The 20,143-nt window shown below is 35.0% G+C and overlaps 1 protein-coding gene across 9 annotated transcripts in view; it reads right to left on the bottom strand.

Annotated features, from left to right (window-relative positions):
• The window catches only part of LOC139115677 (uncharacterized), a 107,434-nt gene that overhangs the window by 73,603 nt on the left and 13,688 nt on the right, over nucleotides 1-20,143 (bottom strand). For 8 of the 9 annotated variants that reach the window (XM_070677974.1, XM_070677972.1, XM_070677973.1 and 5 more), the window contains exon 3: nucleotides 7,458-8,107. In XM_070677974.1, the coding sequence (XP_070534075.1) occupies nucleotides 7,458-7,695 (238 nt within the window). In that variant the 5' untranslated portion in view covers nucleotides 7,696-8,107. Of the gene's footprint in view, nucleotides 1-7,457; nucleotides 8,111-14,947; nucleotides 15,079-16,029; nucleotides 16,119-20,143 lie in introns of all 9 variants that reach the window. The other variant, XM_070677971.1, reaches the window with a different exon arrangement.

Consider the following 20,143-nt stretch of genomic DNA (forward strand, 5'->3'; position numbering starts at 1 on the left):
TAACACAGGTGGAAAAAGTTTGTGAAAACACGACAGATTGGAAGTTCACCTCTACAGGCAACAGGTCCCATTCATATTAATTAGACAACAACAAAATTAGTCTCATGAACAAGCAAACAAACAAATTACATCATCAACTACATCTAATGATTGATTAGTCCAGTGCTTTCCTAGCCAGTGCAATATTATACACATCTGAAATCATGATAAATTTTTCAACATGTAAATTGTCATACTTCTCTAACTTTGATCAATATTTTTTTTAAAAACCTCACATTCATGACTAAAGACATTTCAACATTGACTATATCAGGATATTCTCCACAACAAAATTCAATGAAATTTGGAAAGATATGACATTAAAAAGACAAAAATAATATAAGAATGGGTAAAACTTATTATCAATGTGACATTTCCCTAGCTTAGTACACACAGGTTTTTTTTTTTATTCGATTTTGCAGCCTTGACAAGTTCTATCAGAGGGTGGAGGGATGTGATCAGACAATTGATCAATCTCTAATTAAAATTTCATCCAAAATTCCTTGAGGACAATAATCAGAGCGCTATTTCTGATCAACAAATTCTATTTCTGTCTAACTATCTGCCATGGACATACTTGTTTTTTTAGTATCATTCACCAATCCAAACATCTGAAGTCTTAAAGAAGTCTTAAAAACTTTACTATCTACTTACATACATCTTTATGAATCAATTATCAATGACAAAATAGCCACTTAAACTTTTCTGTTTCCATCAAGTAATGTACATCAAAATTCCTGAACTAGAGTTTGTCAAAAATAATTTTTTCCTCTTCAACTTTTTTTTTTTCAAATACTCCAAGGTATTGCCGCTGGATAGTTTACCTGTCTATGAAGTATATATTCCAATTGAGTGGGTTTGACTGTCAATAAAGCACCATTATATTCTACAGTGTGTACACACTGACAGTAAAATAGGCTGTTTATACAATCTGACCCCGTTGGTAAAGTTAATGCACTGCCTGGCTCTGTCTGCTTCCGATATTTCTGAACACCTAGGCCTGGGTGATTTTTGTGACCAAAGTAACAGTGTTGGAATTTTTTTTCTGTGCCGATCAGAACCTTTGCAGAAGTTGTGGTGATTTAATATCAGTTTACATGTACTGCGGTGACCTTCTTTAGTTGCTAGGGGGTGACAAAACCACACACAATGAATCAGGTATTAGTGCATAAACATTACCAACCGGACTTTTGACCTCGGTAAAAAAATTAATCGGGAAGACAAAGGAATGAATGAATAACACACTCAAATTGTGAAGAACGGAAAGTCTCAAACCGCTTTCATCGAGTGGGGACAGCTCCCGTCTGCCTGATGATACCACGAGTGGCCACATCGCTTTTTTTTTAAAATTCCAAGCGCCGTTCACAATGACGACATTCTGACAGAGCCACAGGTGCGCAAGGCAAGTGACCTACGTGTGAAGGGGTATAGGTGGCAAGCAATGACCAGGCCGTAAAGTGTAGATGAATACATGACATAAAAAGAAATAGCCCATGGCAACAATGTTGTTTAGGAGACCGATCGAGCGTAAAGCAATGACAATGGAAAACCTGGTGAGCATTACTTGACAATTGTTTGGTTAATTCCACCACGTCCTCCCATCCGTACACTTGGCTCCTTCCCTCATGGATAGACATACGTGCCGGGAGACCAGTCAATCCTAAATCATTGACTCCGGAATAATGCGTGTTCATTGTGCATGAAAAGGGGGTATCCCGTCAAACGTCTTGCTCAATTCTTCAACAACAACAGACAGCAAAAATATAGTTTTCCATAAACCTAGACTCAAACTACAGCCAGATCCAGCCAGCATGTCCATACAGCACATCTGGACAGTGCCTTTTCCCCAACACCACCTGGCAACTAACTCAGCGAAAAAGCTTAAATAGCTCATGTTGTTTGACTTACAGATTTCACTGTTTCTAAGATTCTGCCAGTGGACAGAACAGGCACACTATACCACTCCAAGTATTTACCGACACGAACAGTTCTTTTAATAGTAACTGTGTATCACACACGTTACATCTGTTGACACCTGTATCTCCTTGCCTCAGCCCTGAACAAACTCTACATCCTTTCAGGTTGAGTCAAATCTCGCCTGATAAGCACCATGCATTGTCAGTCCATTGATGGACAGAGACAGGTAAAGTCGCTCAGCAAACTAAACTGTTGTCAAAGACTAAAGCTTGTTTATTTTGTAACTGATCTGGACAGGGCTTCTGGAATTTCTCTTCACTACAAATGATGTACCGATGAGCCCCCTGGACTCCCTGAGTCAGTTTACATATTCATGGAATTTCATTGAATTAGTCCAATATAATCAAAAATGTTCTTGAATCCTAGAGAAACATGTATGACCAGAGTACCACCCTCTGTGCTGAACACTGACACTATGCTGAGTGAAGTTCTTTGACCCAAGAAAACCTTACATACCGGTATTACATAAACTGGTACAGCAAGCATAGAGCACAAAAGTTTCTATATTGAATCAACATTGTGAGTGAGAAGATGTAAGTCATTCTACAGCAATTCAAATTGGCCAAGAGGGCACACAGCCAGTCACGAATCAGCACCAAGGTTTTTTCTCTTTCCTATAAAGCAATGACACCTGCAAACTATCTGTTTTGGAAGAAACTACAAACATTTCATGAATGGTAAATGGACGAAACCTAATTTTTGAAGTCTGGGCATCAAAGTTCCCACCCCTACCCTGTAAAACGCTGATCTTGATATTAAAACTAAGGCACAATCTAGTTGAATTTTTAATTTCAATTGAAAACACAGGACTGATACAAAAAATCCCAATATTGATTCAATTACTGAGTGAGAAGACACATTGAAATTGATTTTATTTCTACTTAGTGAAAGAACCTATTGTTTTTTGAATAACACCAACTTCTTACAGACCATAATTCCTGGTAATTTTTTGCTTTCCTGAACTAGAATGAGTGAACATACAGTATACATCATACACATCAACCCAGTAACATCACTGAAAACAACTGAAAATTAGTGAAAAACACCAAGTTTTTGATGACAAAAAATCTATTCAATTCACATTATCAACAAATTGCTATAAAGTTTAAAAAACTTATTAGAAAGCCTTCAAAGGGGATCATCTATATATTGATACAAGAAGGTATGAAATATCTACATATTTTTATTTCTGAGAATCATGATGAAAAACTGAGGATTGTGGTGTTTTCCTTCTGTGTATTATCAAAAGCATATCTTGTTCTATCGCTACATGATTGTGGAAAATTATAATTGATTGGTTTATTTAATTTTTGTAATAAAGTGATTAAGTATATAATGAAATTTGGTGAAAAAAGTAAACACACTGCCTTTGAACCCATTCACTGCCAAATTTAGATAAAATTATAGTATAATTTGATAAGTGCTGTTTCCATGGTGAAACTTGAGTTGAATCTGTCAAGAAATGGATGTGGTGAAAGGTGCACGGATAGCTGACAACTTTGCCGTGTCTATGGTATCATGGTTGACATATTCTCTAATCAGCAAATTCAATGAATTGATTGAGTTGACTCTCATAGAATGTTTTTTAAAGACTGGAAGGGCACACCTTGATAAGTGGAGTGGGATGCTGCAACATGATACAGCATGTGTGCCCAAGTCGGAAAGCTCCTGAAGTCAACTCCCTAGCTATAGATCTCGAGTTGCCCGATGGCATGGCATGAGACCCTGGGGTAAAACACCAAGCTACAATAGCCACAATTGCCTGTCCTGATGTCCAATAATACACATGGGCTACCATGCGCAAGAAATTGCTTGCCTCAAGCAGAACATATTGATGTTTTGAAATTTTCTGACCTTATGGGGAGGTCTGTGTTGGACCTTGCCATGCTCGCAAACATGAACTGGAATAAGTACACTTTCAAAATATTCTGAAGTTGGTAGGGCTAGAGACTACACACCCAGAATGATGATGTGTTCACAGTGACTTCATCACACTGGGAGGGTTTCTATTCAAGCAGTCCTTAGCAACAAAGACTAATCTCTGACTTAGGCAAGGAAAAATACGCCAGTCACGCCACCCTATCCTGGTAGCTCTTTGTGCTGTATAATATAGGCATGCAACAACTCTGTGACCCGTGTGTGATCTGCTCCAGGCAAAATGACTTCATCATTTGAGATTTCATTCCACCTTTCATTCGTTTTACCATGCTATTGTATAGCCAGTCTCAAAAAAAAGCCTGAACTTTCTGTGGTGAGTTCTCTAAGATGTGACATGCTGTAATAGCTGGCAAAGACTGTCACATATATCAAAACTGATCGATGTAGTGCATTGCTATAGATAGAAATATTCCCTCTGTGCAATTTATGATACCTTTCAGTAAAGTTTCAGCAGCTTTGAAGAGTTTGTACACATGTAACCTCTGCATCAATACAGTTAATAGCCCCATGTTGGTTTTTCAGTTTGGTTGAACATATTATCCTGATGAAAAATGGGAGTTAGGAGGTGTGTGTGCCACGGTTGATAATATCACTTTTTTACACATAGACTATGAAGGGGTCTAGTTCTGGTATTCTGGATAGGGAGAACATCATCAAGTCTTGAGAAACACATTGACCAGCAGACTGCCAGTCATTCTCTGTCCTTTTTATCTCTGTTTACACCTACTTGGCAATGACAAAAAAGCAGAATATCAAAACGAGTATTTGGTTTAAAACTGTGCAATAATTGAAAATTCCTTCATCCGTAACACAGTACTGAGCATTGGGAATCACAAATAAATCATTGTGGTAGTTTAATATGATCACAAAATAAATAAAATTGGACAAACTAAGACAAGGATACTCTTTAACCTTAGAATGTTTGTTAAAAACCAGACTTTAATAGTTAGCCCTCTCAGGAGACCTTCAGAGTAATCTGTAACCAACAGCAACTACATCTGTCCCCAGAACAATGTACCGAGGGACGACCAGTCCATCAAAACACCAATGTCATGCATGATTTGCTGGAATGTGGGATGCACTGTGGATCAATAGATGAAGTTTCCTTTGTTGTCTGTCAAATGTGTACGCCACATTTCTGTATAAGTCAACAAAAACGGGACTTGTTTCTCACAGTGTCTGAACTGATCGGTGAATTTGCACACCAATGTATTCAATAGTTCTAACCAAATACCAAAAAAGGATCTTCTAGTCTTGTCTCATGAGGGCGCTATGATGTCCAAGCTCTCCTGTCAGTGAGCTTTTATTATCAGAACACTGGTGCCTGATGTTTGAAATTAGCGAAACTGAAACTTGTTTTCTGGAGAAAATTTTTGATTTCGAATGTATTTTCAGTAAATCATTGTCTATGGAAAGAATGATAGGGAAAAAATTGTTTTTCATAGGCTTTTTACAGACAGTTAACCCTTTGGATGCCAAAGTCAATTTTTGTCACCTTTATAAAATATAACCCAGACCATTTTTTTTCAGGTCCAAACACTTTTAAGATTTTTCCCAAAATTTTGACCTAAAACTGGCATCTATAAAAAGTGCTGTCCATTTGGTCTAAAATTTTCAAAAGAACTACAGAAAAATTCATAAAAATTGGAAAAATTGTCGCACTAAAATTTTGGTGGGGAAAATTTCGGCATTCAAAGGGTTAAGGGTTCATTTACTGTCAATAGAACAATTATATATTTACTGTCTGTGAACTGGTTTATTTACTATTTATTGAACAAAATTCATCTTTGTTCATAATTCTTGCTCTGAACTACAATACACTTTTTTCTATCATTAGCATTTCTGAAATATGCACTTGTAAAGTTTTTAAAAGATGTGGTTAAATCAAATGACAAAAAGAGTGTAATTTTTTTTCAACCTCCTTTTGGTAAACAAGTAATATGCATGTATCAATACTTTACCTTACAGACTATACTACCTGTACCAGCTCATTTTGGAGCCGCCAGACTGCTTCCACATGGGTTTTTGGAACAGTCACATAATAATCACCAAGTGAAAGGATTGTGTGTAGAAATAAACATATGTCTATGTACTGGTTACGTTCAATAGTTTTGAAACACAGCTATGCCACAACTCTGGCTCATTTGCAATTACGATGCAGAATCTGAGGATTATGGCAAACTCAAAGTGGAAGACACACCTGCATGTTTTCTTATACCCTGAAATACTTTATTCCATCTGTACAAGACCAAAATACGACCACAATGAGGATTTTAACCTCAAGGCAAGATATGATTCTGAAAATAACCTCAGTACTGGTGTATAGTTCAGTGAACAAAGTATAATTACTGACCCATGTTTTCATCAAATAAAAAAGCTTTACCGTAGAAATGTGGTCGACAGGTTTGTTTGTTTTATGATTACATAAACCGTGTAGATTTGTTTCTTTTATTTCTAGTACATAACTGTGTACTGTGGATTTTAGGAATTCTGTATTTAAGCTCTAGGCTTTTGCAAAGCAAAGAAATTATGACATATTTCTTCAACAAAGGAATTACAATTTTGTTTCCCATGGGTGGTTACCTGAAAATAATTAAAGGCAGGTACATGTGTCTAGTATAAAATGTGCCAGCACTACTTTACAAGGTATAGATTATGATAATTGGACATTGGATTAAAAAACATGCATTCAAAATGACTGTACACTGTGTCTACATTTTCTGTATCTCTGTTCTAGTTATGGCAATATTGAACATAATCAGCAAAATCTTTCATGATAAATTTCCTGTCTGAGAAAATATATATTTCCAGGAATTTGATAATACTTAATATGCATCACTTCAGCACTTGTTAGTTATATACTAAGAGGCCTTTCTGATGAATGAACATGATGTATCAGCATAAGTGTCATCATTCGACAGTCTTGAGGTGAGCTCTAGATTGACATATCAGCTGAAAGATAGTCATATCCTGGTGTAAGATAGTGATATCCTAGAGTCCTAGTTAACCGTTCGGTGTACTGGTAATTTAACCTGACAGTGACACATCACTCCACACCAACGATACCACTTCTACTGGCCCATAATGAAAAATTTCACTATTGATATAAAATCACTTTGGATCAGGTATATAGTGCATAAGCTGAGATTAATTTTCTGAAGTATTGTTATGCTGTGATCCTGTGAAGTCTTTTGGAGAGTTTCACATGTTATGACGTTAACCAATACAATCGTGTCTCATGAAACTACTTGTGCAACCTCTAACATTATTGTAGATACATGTATATGACTGTAGCTGTAATGTGAAATCGGTGGTGACCACAGGAATGTGAGATTAATATTATAGGGATTTGCATGTACCTTATATTGTAGACTTTTTTCTTACCTTTTGTTCAGCACCACACGACACTAAATTTTTGAGGATTTCAGCCTTTGATATAAATAAATTGAGTTGATTGATTGATTGATTGATTGATCAATTTGATTGACTGATTGATTGATTACCTCTTTCCTTCATTAGAACTTCTTGCTTCCTCCTAGCCAGCTCTTGTATCTCCTTATTCAGGGAGGCTCCTCCTCTCACTGGAGGTGGGCTCTCTGCCAACGACGTTTTGCTTCTCTTCTGCCCCATGTCGGAATGCCATTTCTTCCTGGAGCCGGTCGAGGAATACGGCCTGCCGTGGGCAAAGCTCTCTTCTTCCGACAGTCCGTCAGAAACTCGTGAGGTAACTTCGGCAATCATCGTGTATGATTGTGCTTGTCACGGTGTGAGTAAATTACTGGACGTGTTCATACTTCAAAGAATTGTCTGCCGCAAGTTTGCTTTCTCTAAATTTAAAGATCCGATGGATTCAAAGTAATAATACTGAACACCGTCCACGTTGTCATCTTGAAATGTAAATATCCAGTAAACTCCGCTAGGTTGACCCGAGGATTGACATTACTCTGTGACATAATCTCAATCACAATTATTACTCGATGGCTTACATTTTACTGAACCATGAAACTCCACGCCCTCAATGACTGACACAAAATACCTCCACTGTTATGTTGTATTGTTTGTCTTGGGATAGCTATCACTGTGTGTAAAATCCTACCACTTGAATGGCTGACCGTTCAATCATTAACTCTGTTCGGCAATATTGTTTACGGCACTGCTAAGAAAAAAGAAGGAAAAAAAAGTGATATGAGTATCATGCAACACTAAGCAAATCTGTTTTTACTACAGATATTGATAGTACAGCGTTTTGAAGCCAGCTTCGAATTCCAATACATGCACAATCGGTCAAAAGCAATTCTACAACCTATTCTTTACTAACCCGTCATATTATGTTTTACTACAATGAGGGGAACTGAATGAAAACATACCAATGCTAAACGTAAATATCTTAATTTATTTATACATTGTGCAGAGAAAAATATTTCAAAGTTTGCCACAAAGAAGCAAAAGGGAAAACTACATATTTACTACATGTACATTACTCTTTTGATTTCCATAAAATGCAGAAAAGTTGTGAGCACACTCACTGTATTGAAATTCACCATTGTGAGTATCATTTTAAATATTTTTCAGTTTTCACTTTATTCCATTAATAATCTAGAATAGAATCAATGAGTATGAAAGAGTATTTTTTTAATGATTTGGCACACAGCACCATCGTTACAAGTACATGTAGATCCACCAAAAATCTCCACTGTTGGTGAGTTCACTGAGAAAATAAAGAGAGCAGATTGGAATGTACTTTGGACGATCTAGTCAGAAGAGCGAGTGAAAACATTTTCTTTATTTTAAATTGATTTCCTGAATTTTACACACATTTTTATTTCAAAGTTCATATGCTTTCATAAAATTTGATTGAAAGCCAGCCTCATACTTTGATCACATGACCAATCATCAAATGCTCCACTCAAGTAAAGCCAACTTGACCATGGAAACGGGAAGAATCTCTACTCTTCTGGGCTGAATAGGACAACAAAGTGCATTCAATTCTTGTGTTGAGAATTGACAGTTGAACTCTGAAGAATAGAAAAGTCAAGCTCAGTGATGGGCAAGGAAATGGTCCTATGTAAAACTGTGGTCATTTAAGCTAGGTTACCACACCCTGGGCTTAGTTTATATGAAATATGTGATATATCTGTAGTTTAATAAGATTTGGGGTTGGGCATTTGGTTGTCAGGATTTACATTTAGACTATCACATCGCACTGGTGGTGTTGCTATACCATACGCAACCATCTTTCAACAATGTTATGTACATAGAACTGACGCAATCATTTTTTTTTGACATAAAAAGTTGATCAGTAATGTTTGTCTCAAGTTACAATACTTCATAATATTCTGGAATTGTATGACTGCTTTGTTTCAATATTAAGATATAATTTGGCAAAAATTTGTGGATTTTTTTTCAGTGTATGTCATGAAAATATTTCAAATACCTGCGATGTGTACTACACAGAATTTGGCTGAGTAACTTGTCAGAGCTTGAAATCATCAGAGCTGTGATGTTTTGAGAACAGAATACAAAAGTACACATCACATTCTGCAATTTCAGGCATGACTTACTTCACAGATATTGTCAAGGTAAGCGATGTCAAGAGCACTTGCAGTCTTTGTACATCCATGTATCACACACAGAATGAACCATCTATTAGACACATATTAGTGTCAGTATACTGCACATCACAGTACGTGCCATAAAAAATTCAGGCTGCGTGACGTTGGCCACAAAGCAGTCCAAAATGCATCAGCAAATAAAGAATGCCTAACAAAGGTCTAAATCATCACCTTAATGTGGATAATTAGATTTCTCGGCTGTGCCCATGAAAATGGAGAATTGTAATCGATAAAATGCTGATTACGGTAATGCAATAATTGCCGATCAAGGAAAATGCTCCTTTCAGTCTTTTGAAAAGCTCAGTTTTCAAAGAAAGTGTCTTGAGAATTGAAAGTAATTGTCATGACATTAATAAGCATGAAGCAGAGTATTTAAACAGCAGACCTGCATTAGTCTTTCATGCATCACATTCTCTTTTAGAAAGTACTGTCTGATCTGAAGTGTATGTTGGATGTTGTGTCAACACAAAAAATTTGACTTCAACCAAACCGGACAAAGTGAGACAACAATATACAAAATGAAAATACTGTATGTGTGGCAAAATAAGGGGTTAGGAGTATCAGACAATGTTATGAAGGCATATTAGTGATATTGGAGTGTTTTTGAAGGCTGTCTGCAACAGTATGGTGTAGCCAAGTATACGGTGAGTAGGTGACAATGATAAATAACTTGTGTCAAGAACCGGCAGTTCATGACAGTGCATGTATGTATGTTGCAATTATGACATGATATGGTCAGACTAACACTCTGGCATGTGTAATACGCAAACGTTTGACATGAAATAAATGAATGTATTGTTCAGTATTGAAAGCATCTCAATCGCTTCAGTAGTTTCATTTTGATAATTGATGTGTTGTATTGCTGTATTGTTGCCAAGTTGTGTGAGGGAAGTGAGAAAACATGCAAGACTTATAATTATCACCTAGATAGGAATGACTTGGCACCCGAATAAAGAATGACAGAATTAATGTCCCGGATAATACAGCAGGAAATGTCTCAACTCACAAATGTTATTTACCATTCATTTAACACAGACAGTCTGTGTTACACATTTCACTATGCTGTATCTTGATTATACTTTATGAAATGTAGAAATTATGAATGAAAATTTACACTACCTACTAATAGAATTGGGCACACAGGGTAGATGGTAAAGAATTTTGCATTCTGGCATATATATATTTGACAGGTTTTCAATGATTCTATGTTGTTGATGAGCAATCACTGCATCGCTACATGTCAAAACAACTGCAGAGTTATTTTGCAGGCTAGTGATGGACGTACAGTCAGTTGCTATGGATCAATTGCATTAATAATCTGATAAAAATGCATTAACCCTACGCACCAACATAGGAGGCTTGAATAATGTGGGTAAGGGGAATATGTTGTTTCTGTTTACATGATATAGAGGGTGGTGCGATCAGTGGGATAGCAATAAGGGGTACAAATATCTGATAATCATGTAGGTCTAGTTAATCCAATATCAAGCTATAAGAATGAAACCATATTTTTCATCCTTGGAAAAAAATTATATATTACAAGCTTTTACAAGGAGAAATACCTTATACAAAGTGGTACTCGGGTTTAATTTATACACGCTTTCATGTTGTATCTTGGTTACTGCTAGCATGTAGATTTTTGACAAAAATGTTTTGGAATCACAAAATTAGAATTTAGCCATGATTGCTTGAACACATATCCACTTTTACCCTCAAGAAATATTTGAAGTAAATGTTAAAACAGAAGCCCCCTTTTTATACTTTGAGTCGTTTCAAACACTTTACTGTGCACAGTAGTTGCAAATGAATAAGATGAGTATTACTGGGTATTCACTGCCCTGTAATACTCAACAACATGTAATGATTTGATAAGTGTCCACTTGCCTTAGTCTTCTATCACGCTATCAATTTGCAGGATGGTTGGCAGTAACAATTCAGTTTTGGACTATCAGAATTGGTGACTAATGTGTATTGCTTTGATGATGTTGTCAGCACTGTGGCTCACAGCTTGATTTTTTTTACATTTCAAGTGTTGTTCTCAGTGTGTGGCACTATTCCAAATTACACTTACAGTACCCTCACCAACAATGCTATCTATTGCTGACCTTGTTCATATATTGTTTCTGAAAGACAAAGATCCCACTCGGTTACCTGGCAATGGGCTTTTACGCTGACCGTTATTCAAGTGTGAATATTTTATCACAAGCTTTGTATGAAACACAGGAGGAAGAACAACATACTTATTATGGCATACTCCACATGCAGGAGGTATGTCAAGTCACATGTACCTACATAAATATGCTACTTTTGACAAGTTTTTGTCTATATTTTCAGATAATGGCCTATCAATGTATTTTATATCCATGACTAAATTGAAAAAGACTGTTTATACAAAAATTCCTACGGTTAATCTCAAAGCTCAAATCTTGTACTCTTCAGAAATTCTACTGGAAAGAACAGATATAAAGCATACAATGAGCTCAAGTTCATCTGGTCAGTGGTTAGTATTTGGCTACAAATGCTGCTATTATACATACCAGGTACAACTCAAGCATGTATGTTGTAGTCAGGCCCTGCAACTGTACTGACCACCTGTTGGAGTGTCTACAATGAGTGCATAGTTACACTGAGATATGGGCTTTTCCTTTTGGATGTTCAAGCAGTACAGTACGGTAATATGCTCATAATACTACTGTGGTTACTGAGGTCCTGGTACATTATCTGACTACATGTATCAAGTAAGAGTATGGGGAAAGTTATTTTTGCGGAATAACACTGAAAAAGGTCATCATCATTTCCAGTGACGTGGATGAACACCATGTTGTGATATGTATGACCAACGTGTAAAAGTGACAGACACATGTGAAATTACTGGCTCTGAGTTCAGTCAATTAATTTATACACATTTGACATGTGATCATTTCAATTAAGTCAGATTGATTACAGAACGCCTGGCTCTCATGTGACTTTCCAAGATGGGTGTATTTTTGACTTGAGGCAAATGGAAGAGCAATTAACACATTGGCAGATACTTTACAACTACTGCCAGGCCTCTGGGAGAAACCTGAGCTTGTCAATGTAATAATGTGTCATTTTAATCACACTATCAGTTGATCACCGTTTACTTTGAGTGTTTCTACAAGGCTGTATATGAATATTATAGTACTGCTGAAAACACAATAAGCTCTGAGTGAATAACCTAACTATGAATATTACCAATGTAAATGGACAGTATCTTCATCTTGTTTTGATTTTTTTGAAAGGAAACAGAAATTGGAATAATGGGAAAAATTTTGTAACTTGACAAAACCTTCACAGTAAGCTAGTACTTAACACACGACTTTGCTTTCTTTCAAAACATGTGCAGGTTTTAAGAACAAATTCAGAAAATAAAAACTTGAAATCAAAAGGATACAAGATATTTAGAAATCATTCATACCAGGTTATTTGATTTCAGCAAAGGTGCTGAGTGACATATTTGCAAAATTTTCATTTCTAAATGTTTTTGGAAAATTGTGGTGCAATAATCAAAAACAAATTCATGATTCTCCTAAATGTTCTTAATTTTTTTTTGATTTTTCTCAAGCTGTAGAAGACCTTTTTATGACTATTGTTCAAGAATAACAAAAAAAATTCATATTTTACCTAAAACACATCAAAAGCTCAATATCTGATAAATCACTGTGATGGAGACAGTCTACCAATGTTTCACTTGCATTTAAAACACATCAAGATTTTTGTGGCATCATTTCAGCGCACGATGCAGAAAACTGCTCTAAAATATGTTCTAGCCTGATGAACAGCTACATGTATGTGACGTGGCCAGCTGTTTGAATGACATGCCATTCTCAATGATGATATCCCTGCCAACAAAATTGTTCAAATGTGGATGTTAGTTACCAAATCAAGGTTTGAATAACACTTTGTATAATGTCAGTGTAGCAATCATGGTAAATGCTGCAATTAGTTTTTAAATAGCCATCTCATGTTTTAAAACCACTATGTAAACTTTGATATTTCAACAATGCATTCTTTTTGTAAAATACATGTAGTTCCTTGTTCTCATCCAAAAAGTGTTTATGTCCAATGTTTACTGTTGAAAACCCAATGTCAATCCAAATTCAAACTCATTTATCAACTAATGATATTGCATATTTTTATACAAAGGCAACTTGGGAGATTGAAAAGAAGAAATTATATGGAATAAAAATATCAAAAGTCACACCTACTTTGTCACTTTAACGCTGTTGCAGTGTTTAATATAAAGGTCTTCAAAATAACACTGTTCACAGTTCAGAATCATATGAAATGTGAAATTTTTTTTATCTGATATGGCAATGGCTCTTTCACTTCAGTCAAAATAAAACCTTGACTAAGACGACAATACTGATCCTGAACAGGAACATAGCCTTTTTCATTCTTTAGCTCAAGGTTTGTCAAACTCTTGAACAAAATGTTGCTAGGGGTCACTGTCAATTGTTGCAATGCTATGCAAGTTTAAATACATGCCACACTGTTATGGTCAACACTGTGTAGAAATTTCAGTTTCAAATCAACTGCACCTAAAAACTGAAAGAATTAAATTTTTGCTTAAAATTTCCTCAATGACTCTGTCAACCATTCTCTTATCAAATCAACAATAAAACTAGGGTCACCGTGCCAAGTTTGAAACCAAAATTTTTTGATATTTGAAATTCAAAATGGCTGCCAGGTATGTTAACTCTATGGGAAAAAATTAAATTTTGGATTTTCAAAAAACTAAGATGGTGAAAACATTTCTTTCTCTGAAAGCTTTACTAGTAAGATGAGCCTCTACAAGTAGTAGATCAGAAAAGAATTGTAGAAATTTCAGAGTCCAAATATCTGTCCCCGAGGCACATTCTAACTTAATTGTAGAGATTAGAGAAAGCGTTAAAATGAAAAATGATTGTTGTTAACCTGATAGGATTATAATGCAAAAGTTTTAATTTTGAAAGTGTGCATTTAGGATTAAGTAGCCTTTATAAAATGACATTGTATGAACTACAGATATGGTGACAATTTATAATTTTTTTGGAATTTGATTGAGAACTAAATTTATATAGTCTATGATATAAACAGGAAAGCCTTAGCTACCTTTACAAGTTACATTAGCAATACTCACAACATTACAAACCGGTCCTCTGTAAAATGGTTATGCAACTGCCATATTATCAAATATTTCAACACCTGGTATAACTACATGTGTACATGATGTAGTCAAACACCTAGCCTTGAAATACCAGCACTCATGGTTGTATGTACACATTTCATGACACTATAGCTTTTAAAGTCCTTGAATTCTGAATTTCAAAAATACCACAAACTTGAGAAAAAAATTGTGAGGAATTTTCGTTACATACCGGAGCTAGAAACTTGACGTCATCAGTACAGGAGAGAAAGAACTCTGGAAGTCACATCCAATGCTGACTGGAAATGCTGGGCATTTGAAGTATCTGTCATGTGCTCGCGAAATTGTCAGTGTCACGTCAAGCTATAAAACCAAATGGACTGTAAATGATAGATGGTATGTCTCAGGAAGAATGACCATGGCCGCTATGCTGTGCTAGGCAGCCGAGCGAAGATCTGAGTAATAATACACGTCAACAGTTATAGTGCGTGCTTTACCAAGGCTGCTGATTGTTCAGCTATTTGTCTAGCTCTGTGTAAAGTCTGTCTCAGTCAATGTGTATATACAGCTTTTTTGCTGTTGACATATAAACTCTCATAAGGCAGCATAAAACAAAAGATCTTTCCATTGCTGACTGAAAACCAGGAGATGCAAGCGTGTTGGGCTTGTAAAACTTACTTAATATATGTTATATTTTTCTTTGGTGAATTGAGTGTCTAGTCTTGTCATCCAATAAAAATTATAGTATCACAAGTATAGACAGACACCTTATGTGACTACACTGTACATGGCAGAGTTGTTCATTTGAGAGGTGTGTCTGGAGATGACAGTGTGCCGATAATTACTGTTTAATGGCGTTTCCCAGCAACATAAAGAGTACAATTACAAAATACTCTGTGACAATCACTTTGCCCTTTTAAAAACATGCATGGTTAGAGTTGTAACACAGAATCAGTGTTAGTTCAACACTTGATGAGATGCTTCACTTTTTGGCGTCAAAACACTTGCTCTGTCTCATGTTACTGTTAGCTTTGCCCCTTTTTAAATTTTCATTTCAATAATTTGAACTGCCATGTAATTTGCTGTCCTGGATTTTCATGTTCACCTATATGCAACTGAAATAAATTTTCTATCAAAAGGTAAATGAAGGAAACTGCTTATTTGTAATTTTTGGGGGGTTGATAATGCCTTGACTGTGACATTTCACAATGCGAAATCAAATTTCCATACCCAGCGATATATTTTGTGTCACATTTCTGGAGCCATCACTTCAATTTCATTTTGAATGGACTGCTAATGAAAATATGCACTCACCAACAAAATCCAGGTGACTGACAGGTTGGTTATTAATGCCGTTTCATTTTACTTCCTATATATTATACATCAGGTGTTTTTATAGTGGGCTGTCATACAAAAGAGTGAACGCTTATCAATGTATGAAATAGGGTAGTGGAAAAAAAAACTTGGATATGGTATTATTATTGTAACATGTATTTATTATCATTCATTGGCATCTAAGGGAATTATGTCATGATTTGTAATTGAACGTAGCAACAAGAATTCGTTTTTGGCAAATATTGACTGCCACCCTAGCAACAAGCCGTTATCAAGCCATTGATGGTTTTTTTTCAAACAGAGAACACATTTTTTGTTGTTATATACTGATCAGTATTGTGTCTATTGATGTCTATTGAAGTTCACCTTGTTTGCAAACACATGAATCAAGACAATTCCATGTACGCCATATAGAATCCATGTCAGCTCTGACCCGTTCACCACAATACCTGGGTAAAAACCCCATCGTTTTGAATGGAAAAATTGAAGGGAATAATGGAGCAATATGTTTATTTTGGTTAAAAAATTATATATGGAGATCTAGCAGATACTAACAGTGCTGGGGATAAAATAAAAAGTTGCAACTTGTTGTAATACTATTTTCATCATTTTTCCACTTGAATTCATAACACACTGCATAAAAATGCAATGTCATAGTTGAGTAATGAATTGAAGTCCAGACTCGAAATTCCATTGAATAACATTGGACATTAACATAATGCACACATTTTTACTGTTATGACAAATTGAACTCTAGGAATGTGACATGATTTGGAAAGAAACCATCAATTACAAGCAGAGAAAAAATTCATGGAAATACAGGAAATGTTACAGCCAATGGAGCTATCTTTAACAATTATGTACGGATAGTGAAGGCTACTGTACCCACAACAAAAATATAAAAGTAAACATTTCAATATGTGACCCAAAGATAACAAATGTTGCAGTCCTGGCAGGCAAGATAAGGAACAACAGGTGACAAGCTGCTCAGTCTTCATATTTTAATATCCATTTTCTTTTATTAATTGTTCATTTCAATTAATATTAAAATTTCCATTCCTGTCTCATAAGAATGTTTCATCATCTATATGTATGTCTTCAGTATTGGCTAATTTATATGCAAAATAACGAACATCAATTTCCCTATTCATTTGCAATATAATAAACAACAATTTACCTATTCATATGCAAAATAACAAATACCAAATTACCTATTCATATGCAAAATAACAAACATCAAATTACCAATTTATATGCAAAATAACAAACACCAAATTACCAATTCATATGCAAAATAACAAACACCAAATTACCAATTCATATGCAAAATAACAAACACCAAATTACCAATTCATATGCAAAATAACAAACACCAAATTACCAATTCATATGCAAAATAACAAACACCAAATTACCAATTCATATGCAAAATAACAAACACCAAATTACCAATTCATATGCAAAATAACAAACACCAAATTACCAATTCATATGCAAAATAACAAACACCAAATTACTTATTCATATACAAAATATACAAAATATGTTTCAATTGTCACTGATGCTCGAAGACTACTTGGCATGCTAAAAAAGGTTTGGCAAACGGTTGTCAGTGGATGCATTGCTCGTGGTTTACAAAACATTCATTAGAACTAAACTCGAGTATGCATCAGTTGTTTGGAATAGAGAAAGTGTACTCAGACAAACTGGAAGCTGTACAGCGTAACTTTGTTAAATATTTGTGTTATCTTGTAAATGTAAGGTTTGATGATTATTCATATGATGATATGTGTGTTATGTTTAATTTACCAATGCTGTCTAAACGGCGCACTTATTTTGACCTTGTTTTCTTCACAAATCAATTAATGCCCTTCTTGATTGCCAACCAATTTTAATTTACACATTCCTGGGCGATCAACTAGACAGAAACGGACATTTCATGAACCTGGTGGTAGAGTTAAATTTACTAGCAATTCACTTTTAATCGCATTCCAAAGCTATATAATAGTTTTTATCAATGTCTACCAATTTTTAACATTCCTGTTTCGAGTTTTAAAAGAAAAGCTAAAAGCATTTGCTTTTGAATTTTTACTTTGTCCTTGTTTGCATGTCATTTGTTTTAACTTGCTTTCTTGTCCTGTAACATCATGTTATTTGTATTTTTACTAAAATCCTCCTGTAAGTGCGGATGTGTATGGGTTTTTAACTGTATCATATCTGTGTTGGAGTTCGAAATAAATAAATAAATAAATAAAAATAACAAATACCAAATTACCAATTCATATGCAAAATAACAAATACCAAATTACCTATTCAAAAGCTAAATAACAATTACCAAATTACCAATTATTATGCAAAATAACAAAAACCAAATTACTAATTCATATGCAAAATAACAAACACCAAAAGAAAAATTTTAAATTGATAACATCGCCCGGGGGTTAATTAACATATCTACGTGCCTAGAACCTCCTGGATTTAAATATTGAAAGTACAAATCAACATTGTAAAATTTTAAACATTAACCATTATAACCATTAGCTTACTTTATTATTGCAAAAACACTTGTTGATTAATGATTGAACGGTCTCTTCTGTTGAATAATTTATCATATTAATATTTATCTTCTTTGTACACAAGACCTTGAAAAACGGAGCTGTAGAATGGCGAAATTTGTCAACAAAAATATGAAATAATGTGATAATTCGTCTTGCTGTATCATGTGGTTCTAATTTTTCGAATAATATATTCTGCTTTACATGGTTTTAACACTTATACCATTGTTTACAGGTCTTTAGTTAATGCCATTTTTAGGAATTCTGTATTTCTGCAACAGCCATGTCTCAGAAAATCTTACTTTTGAACAGGAGGGAAAAACATTTTGTGGCAAATTTTATTGACTGATTTGCTGAAAAGCTTCGGGGGAAAAAGACCACAGCTGATATAATTCTTTCATCCTTTGTGAATTCTAGAATCTTAGAAATGTCATTATAGGTTTTAAAATCTTGCCTAGAGGTTATGCTTTGTTAGCATGAGCAACTCTCTATTATTTTTCACGATGGCTGGAGGGGAAGATAATTTTTTTCGTTACAAGTGTAATTTCTGATATTACATGTACCGGTATGTATAGGATGTATTCCTCTAGATTAAATATTTATTTGTTGCCGTAGTGAGTTGACAAGATTAATACTAACGGTGGGTATTGCAACTTGCTTCTGTAAGTAGTACAACTTGCAATTAACACGTACAAAATAATAGTGAACAAATCAAAAGTTATGACTATTGGCCCTTTGATTATTTTATTCTGTCACATATCGTTCCATATTTTCTTGTTTATTTGAGTTCTTTGTGTAAAATAAACCAAAATTCTTTGTGCCAAAGCTGGTAAAAAATCTTTCCAATGACAGCTGCAAGATAGTTAAGGCAGTGGGAAATTTTTTAGTTCTAAGAAGACCGCTTTTGAAAACTACAGCTGTGTGTTACTACTGTCTTTCTAAGAAATACCATTATGATGCTTTATATTGGAATGACATTTTAGCTCACGTGTGTAAACACGTGGGCTATTGTCATAGCGATGTCTGTCTGTCTGTCCGTGTGTGTGTGTGTGTGTGTGTTAGTGTGTGTGTGTGTGTGTGTGTCTGTCTGTCTGTTTACACGATAACTCAAAAACGCCTGAACGGATTCAGATCAGATTTGGTACACCGGTACCATTGTTACTTGCAAGAACTGATTAGATTTTGGTTAGTGTGGCTTGCATATTAATGAAGTTATGCAATATTGTTTTTTTCCGTACAATGGTTTCCCTATGGAGACGGTAATGACAGTGTAGACATATATCAAGAAATACTGCACCAAATTTCATGAAACTTTTCACAGATGACAATCTAAGAACATTATGATGATACTGTGAGTGTCATGTCAATTATCTTCTCATTTGCATATTTAATGAACTTTTGTTATTAGTGAGATAACTCTGAAATTCCTGCACCAAACTTGATGATACGTGCAACAAATATTGATCTGATATATATCTAATTATACTTAGAAGCATTAGGCAGTGTCAAGTTAATAAATAGCTCATTTGCATATTTTA

Source organism: Ptychodera flava, chromosome 17 (assembly GCF_041260155.1).
Source record: "Ptychodera flava strain L36383 chromosome 17, AS_Pfla_20210202, whole genome shotgun sequence".
In the NCBI taxonomy this organism is placed as follows: Eukaryota; Metazoa; Hemichordata; class Enteropneusta; family Ptychoderidae; genus Ptychodera; species Ptychodera flava.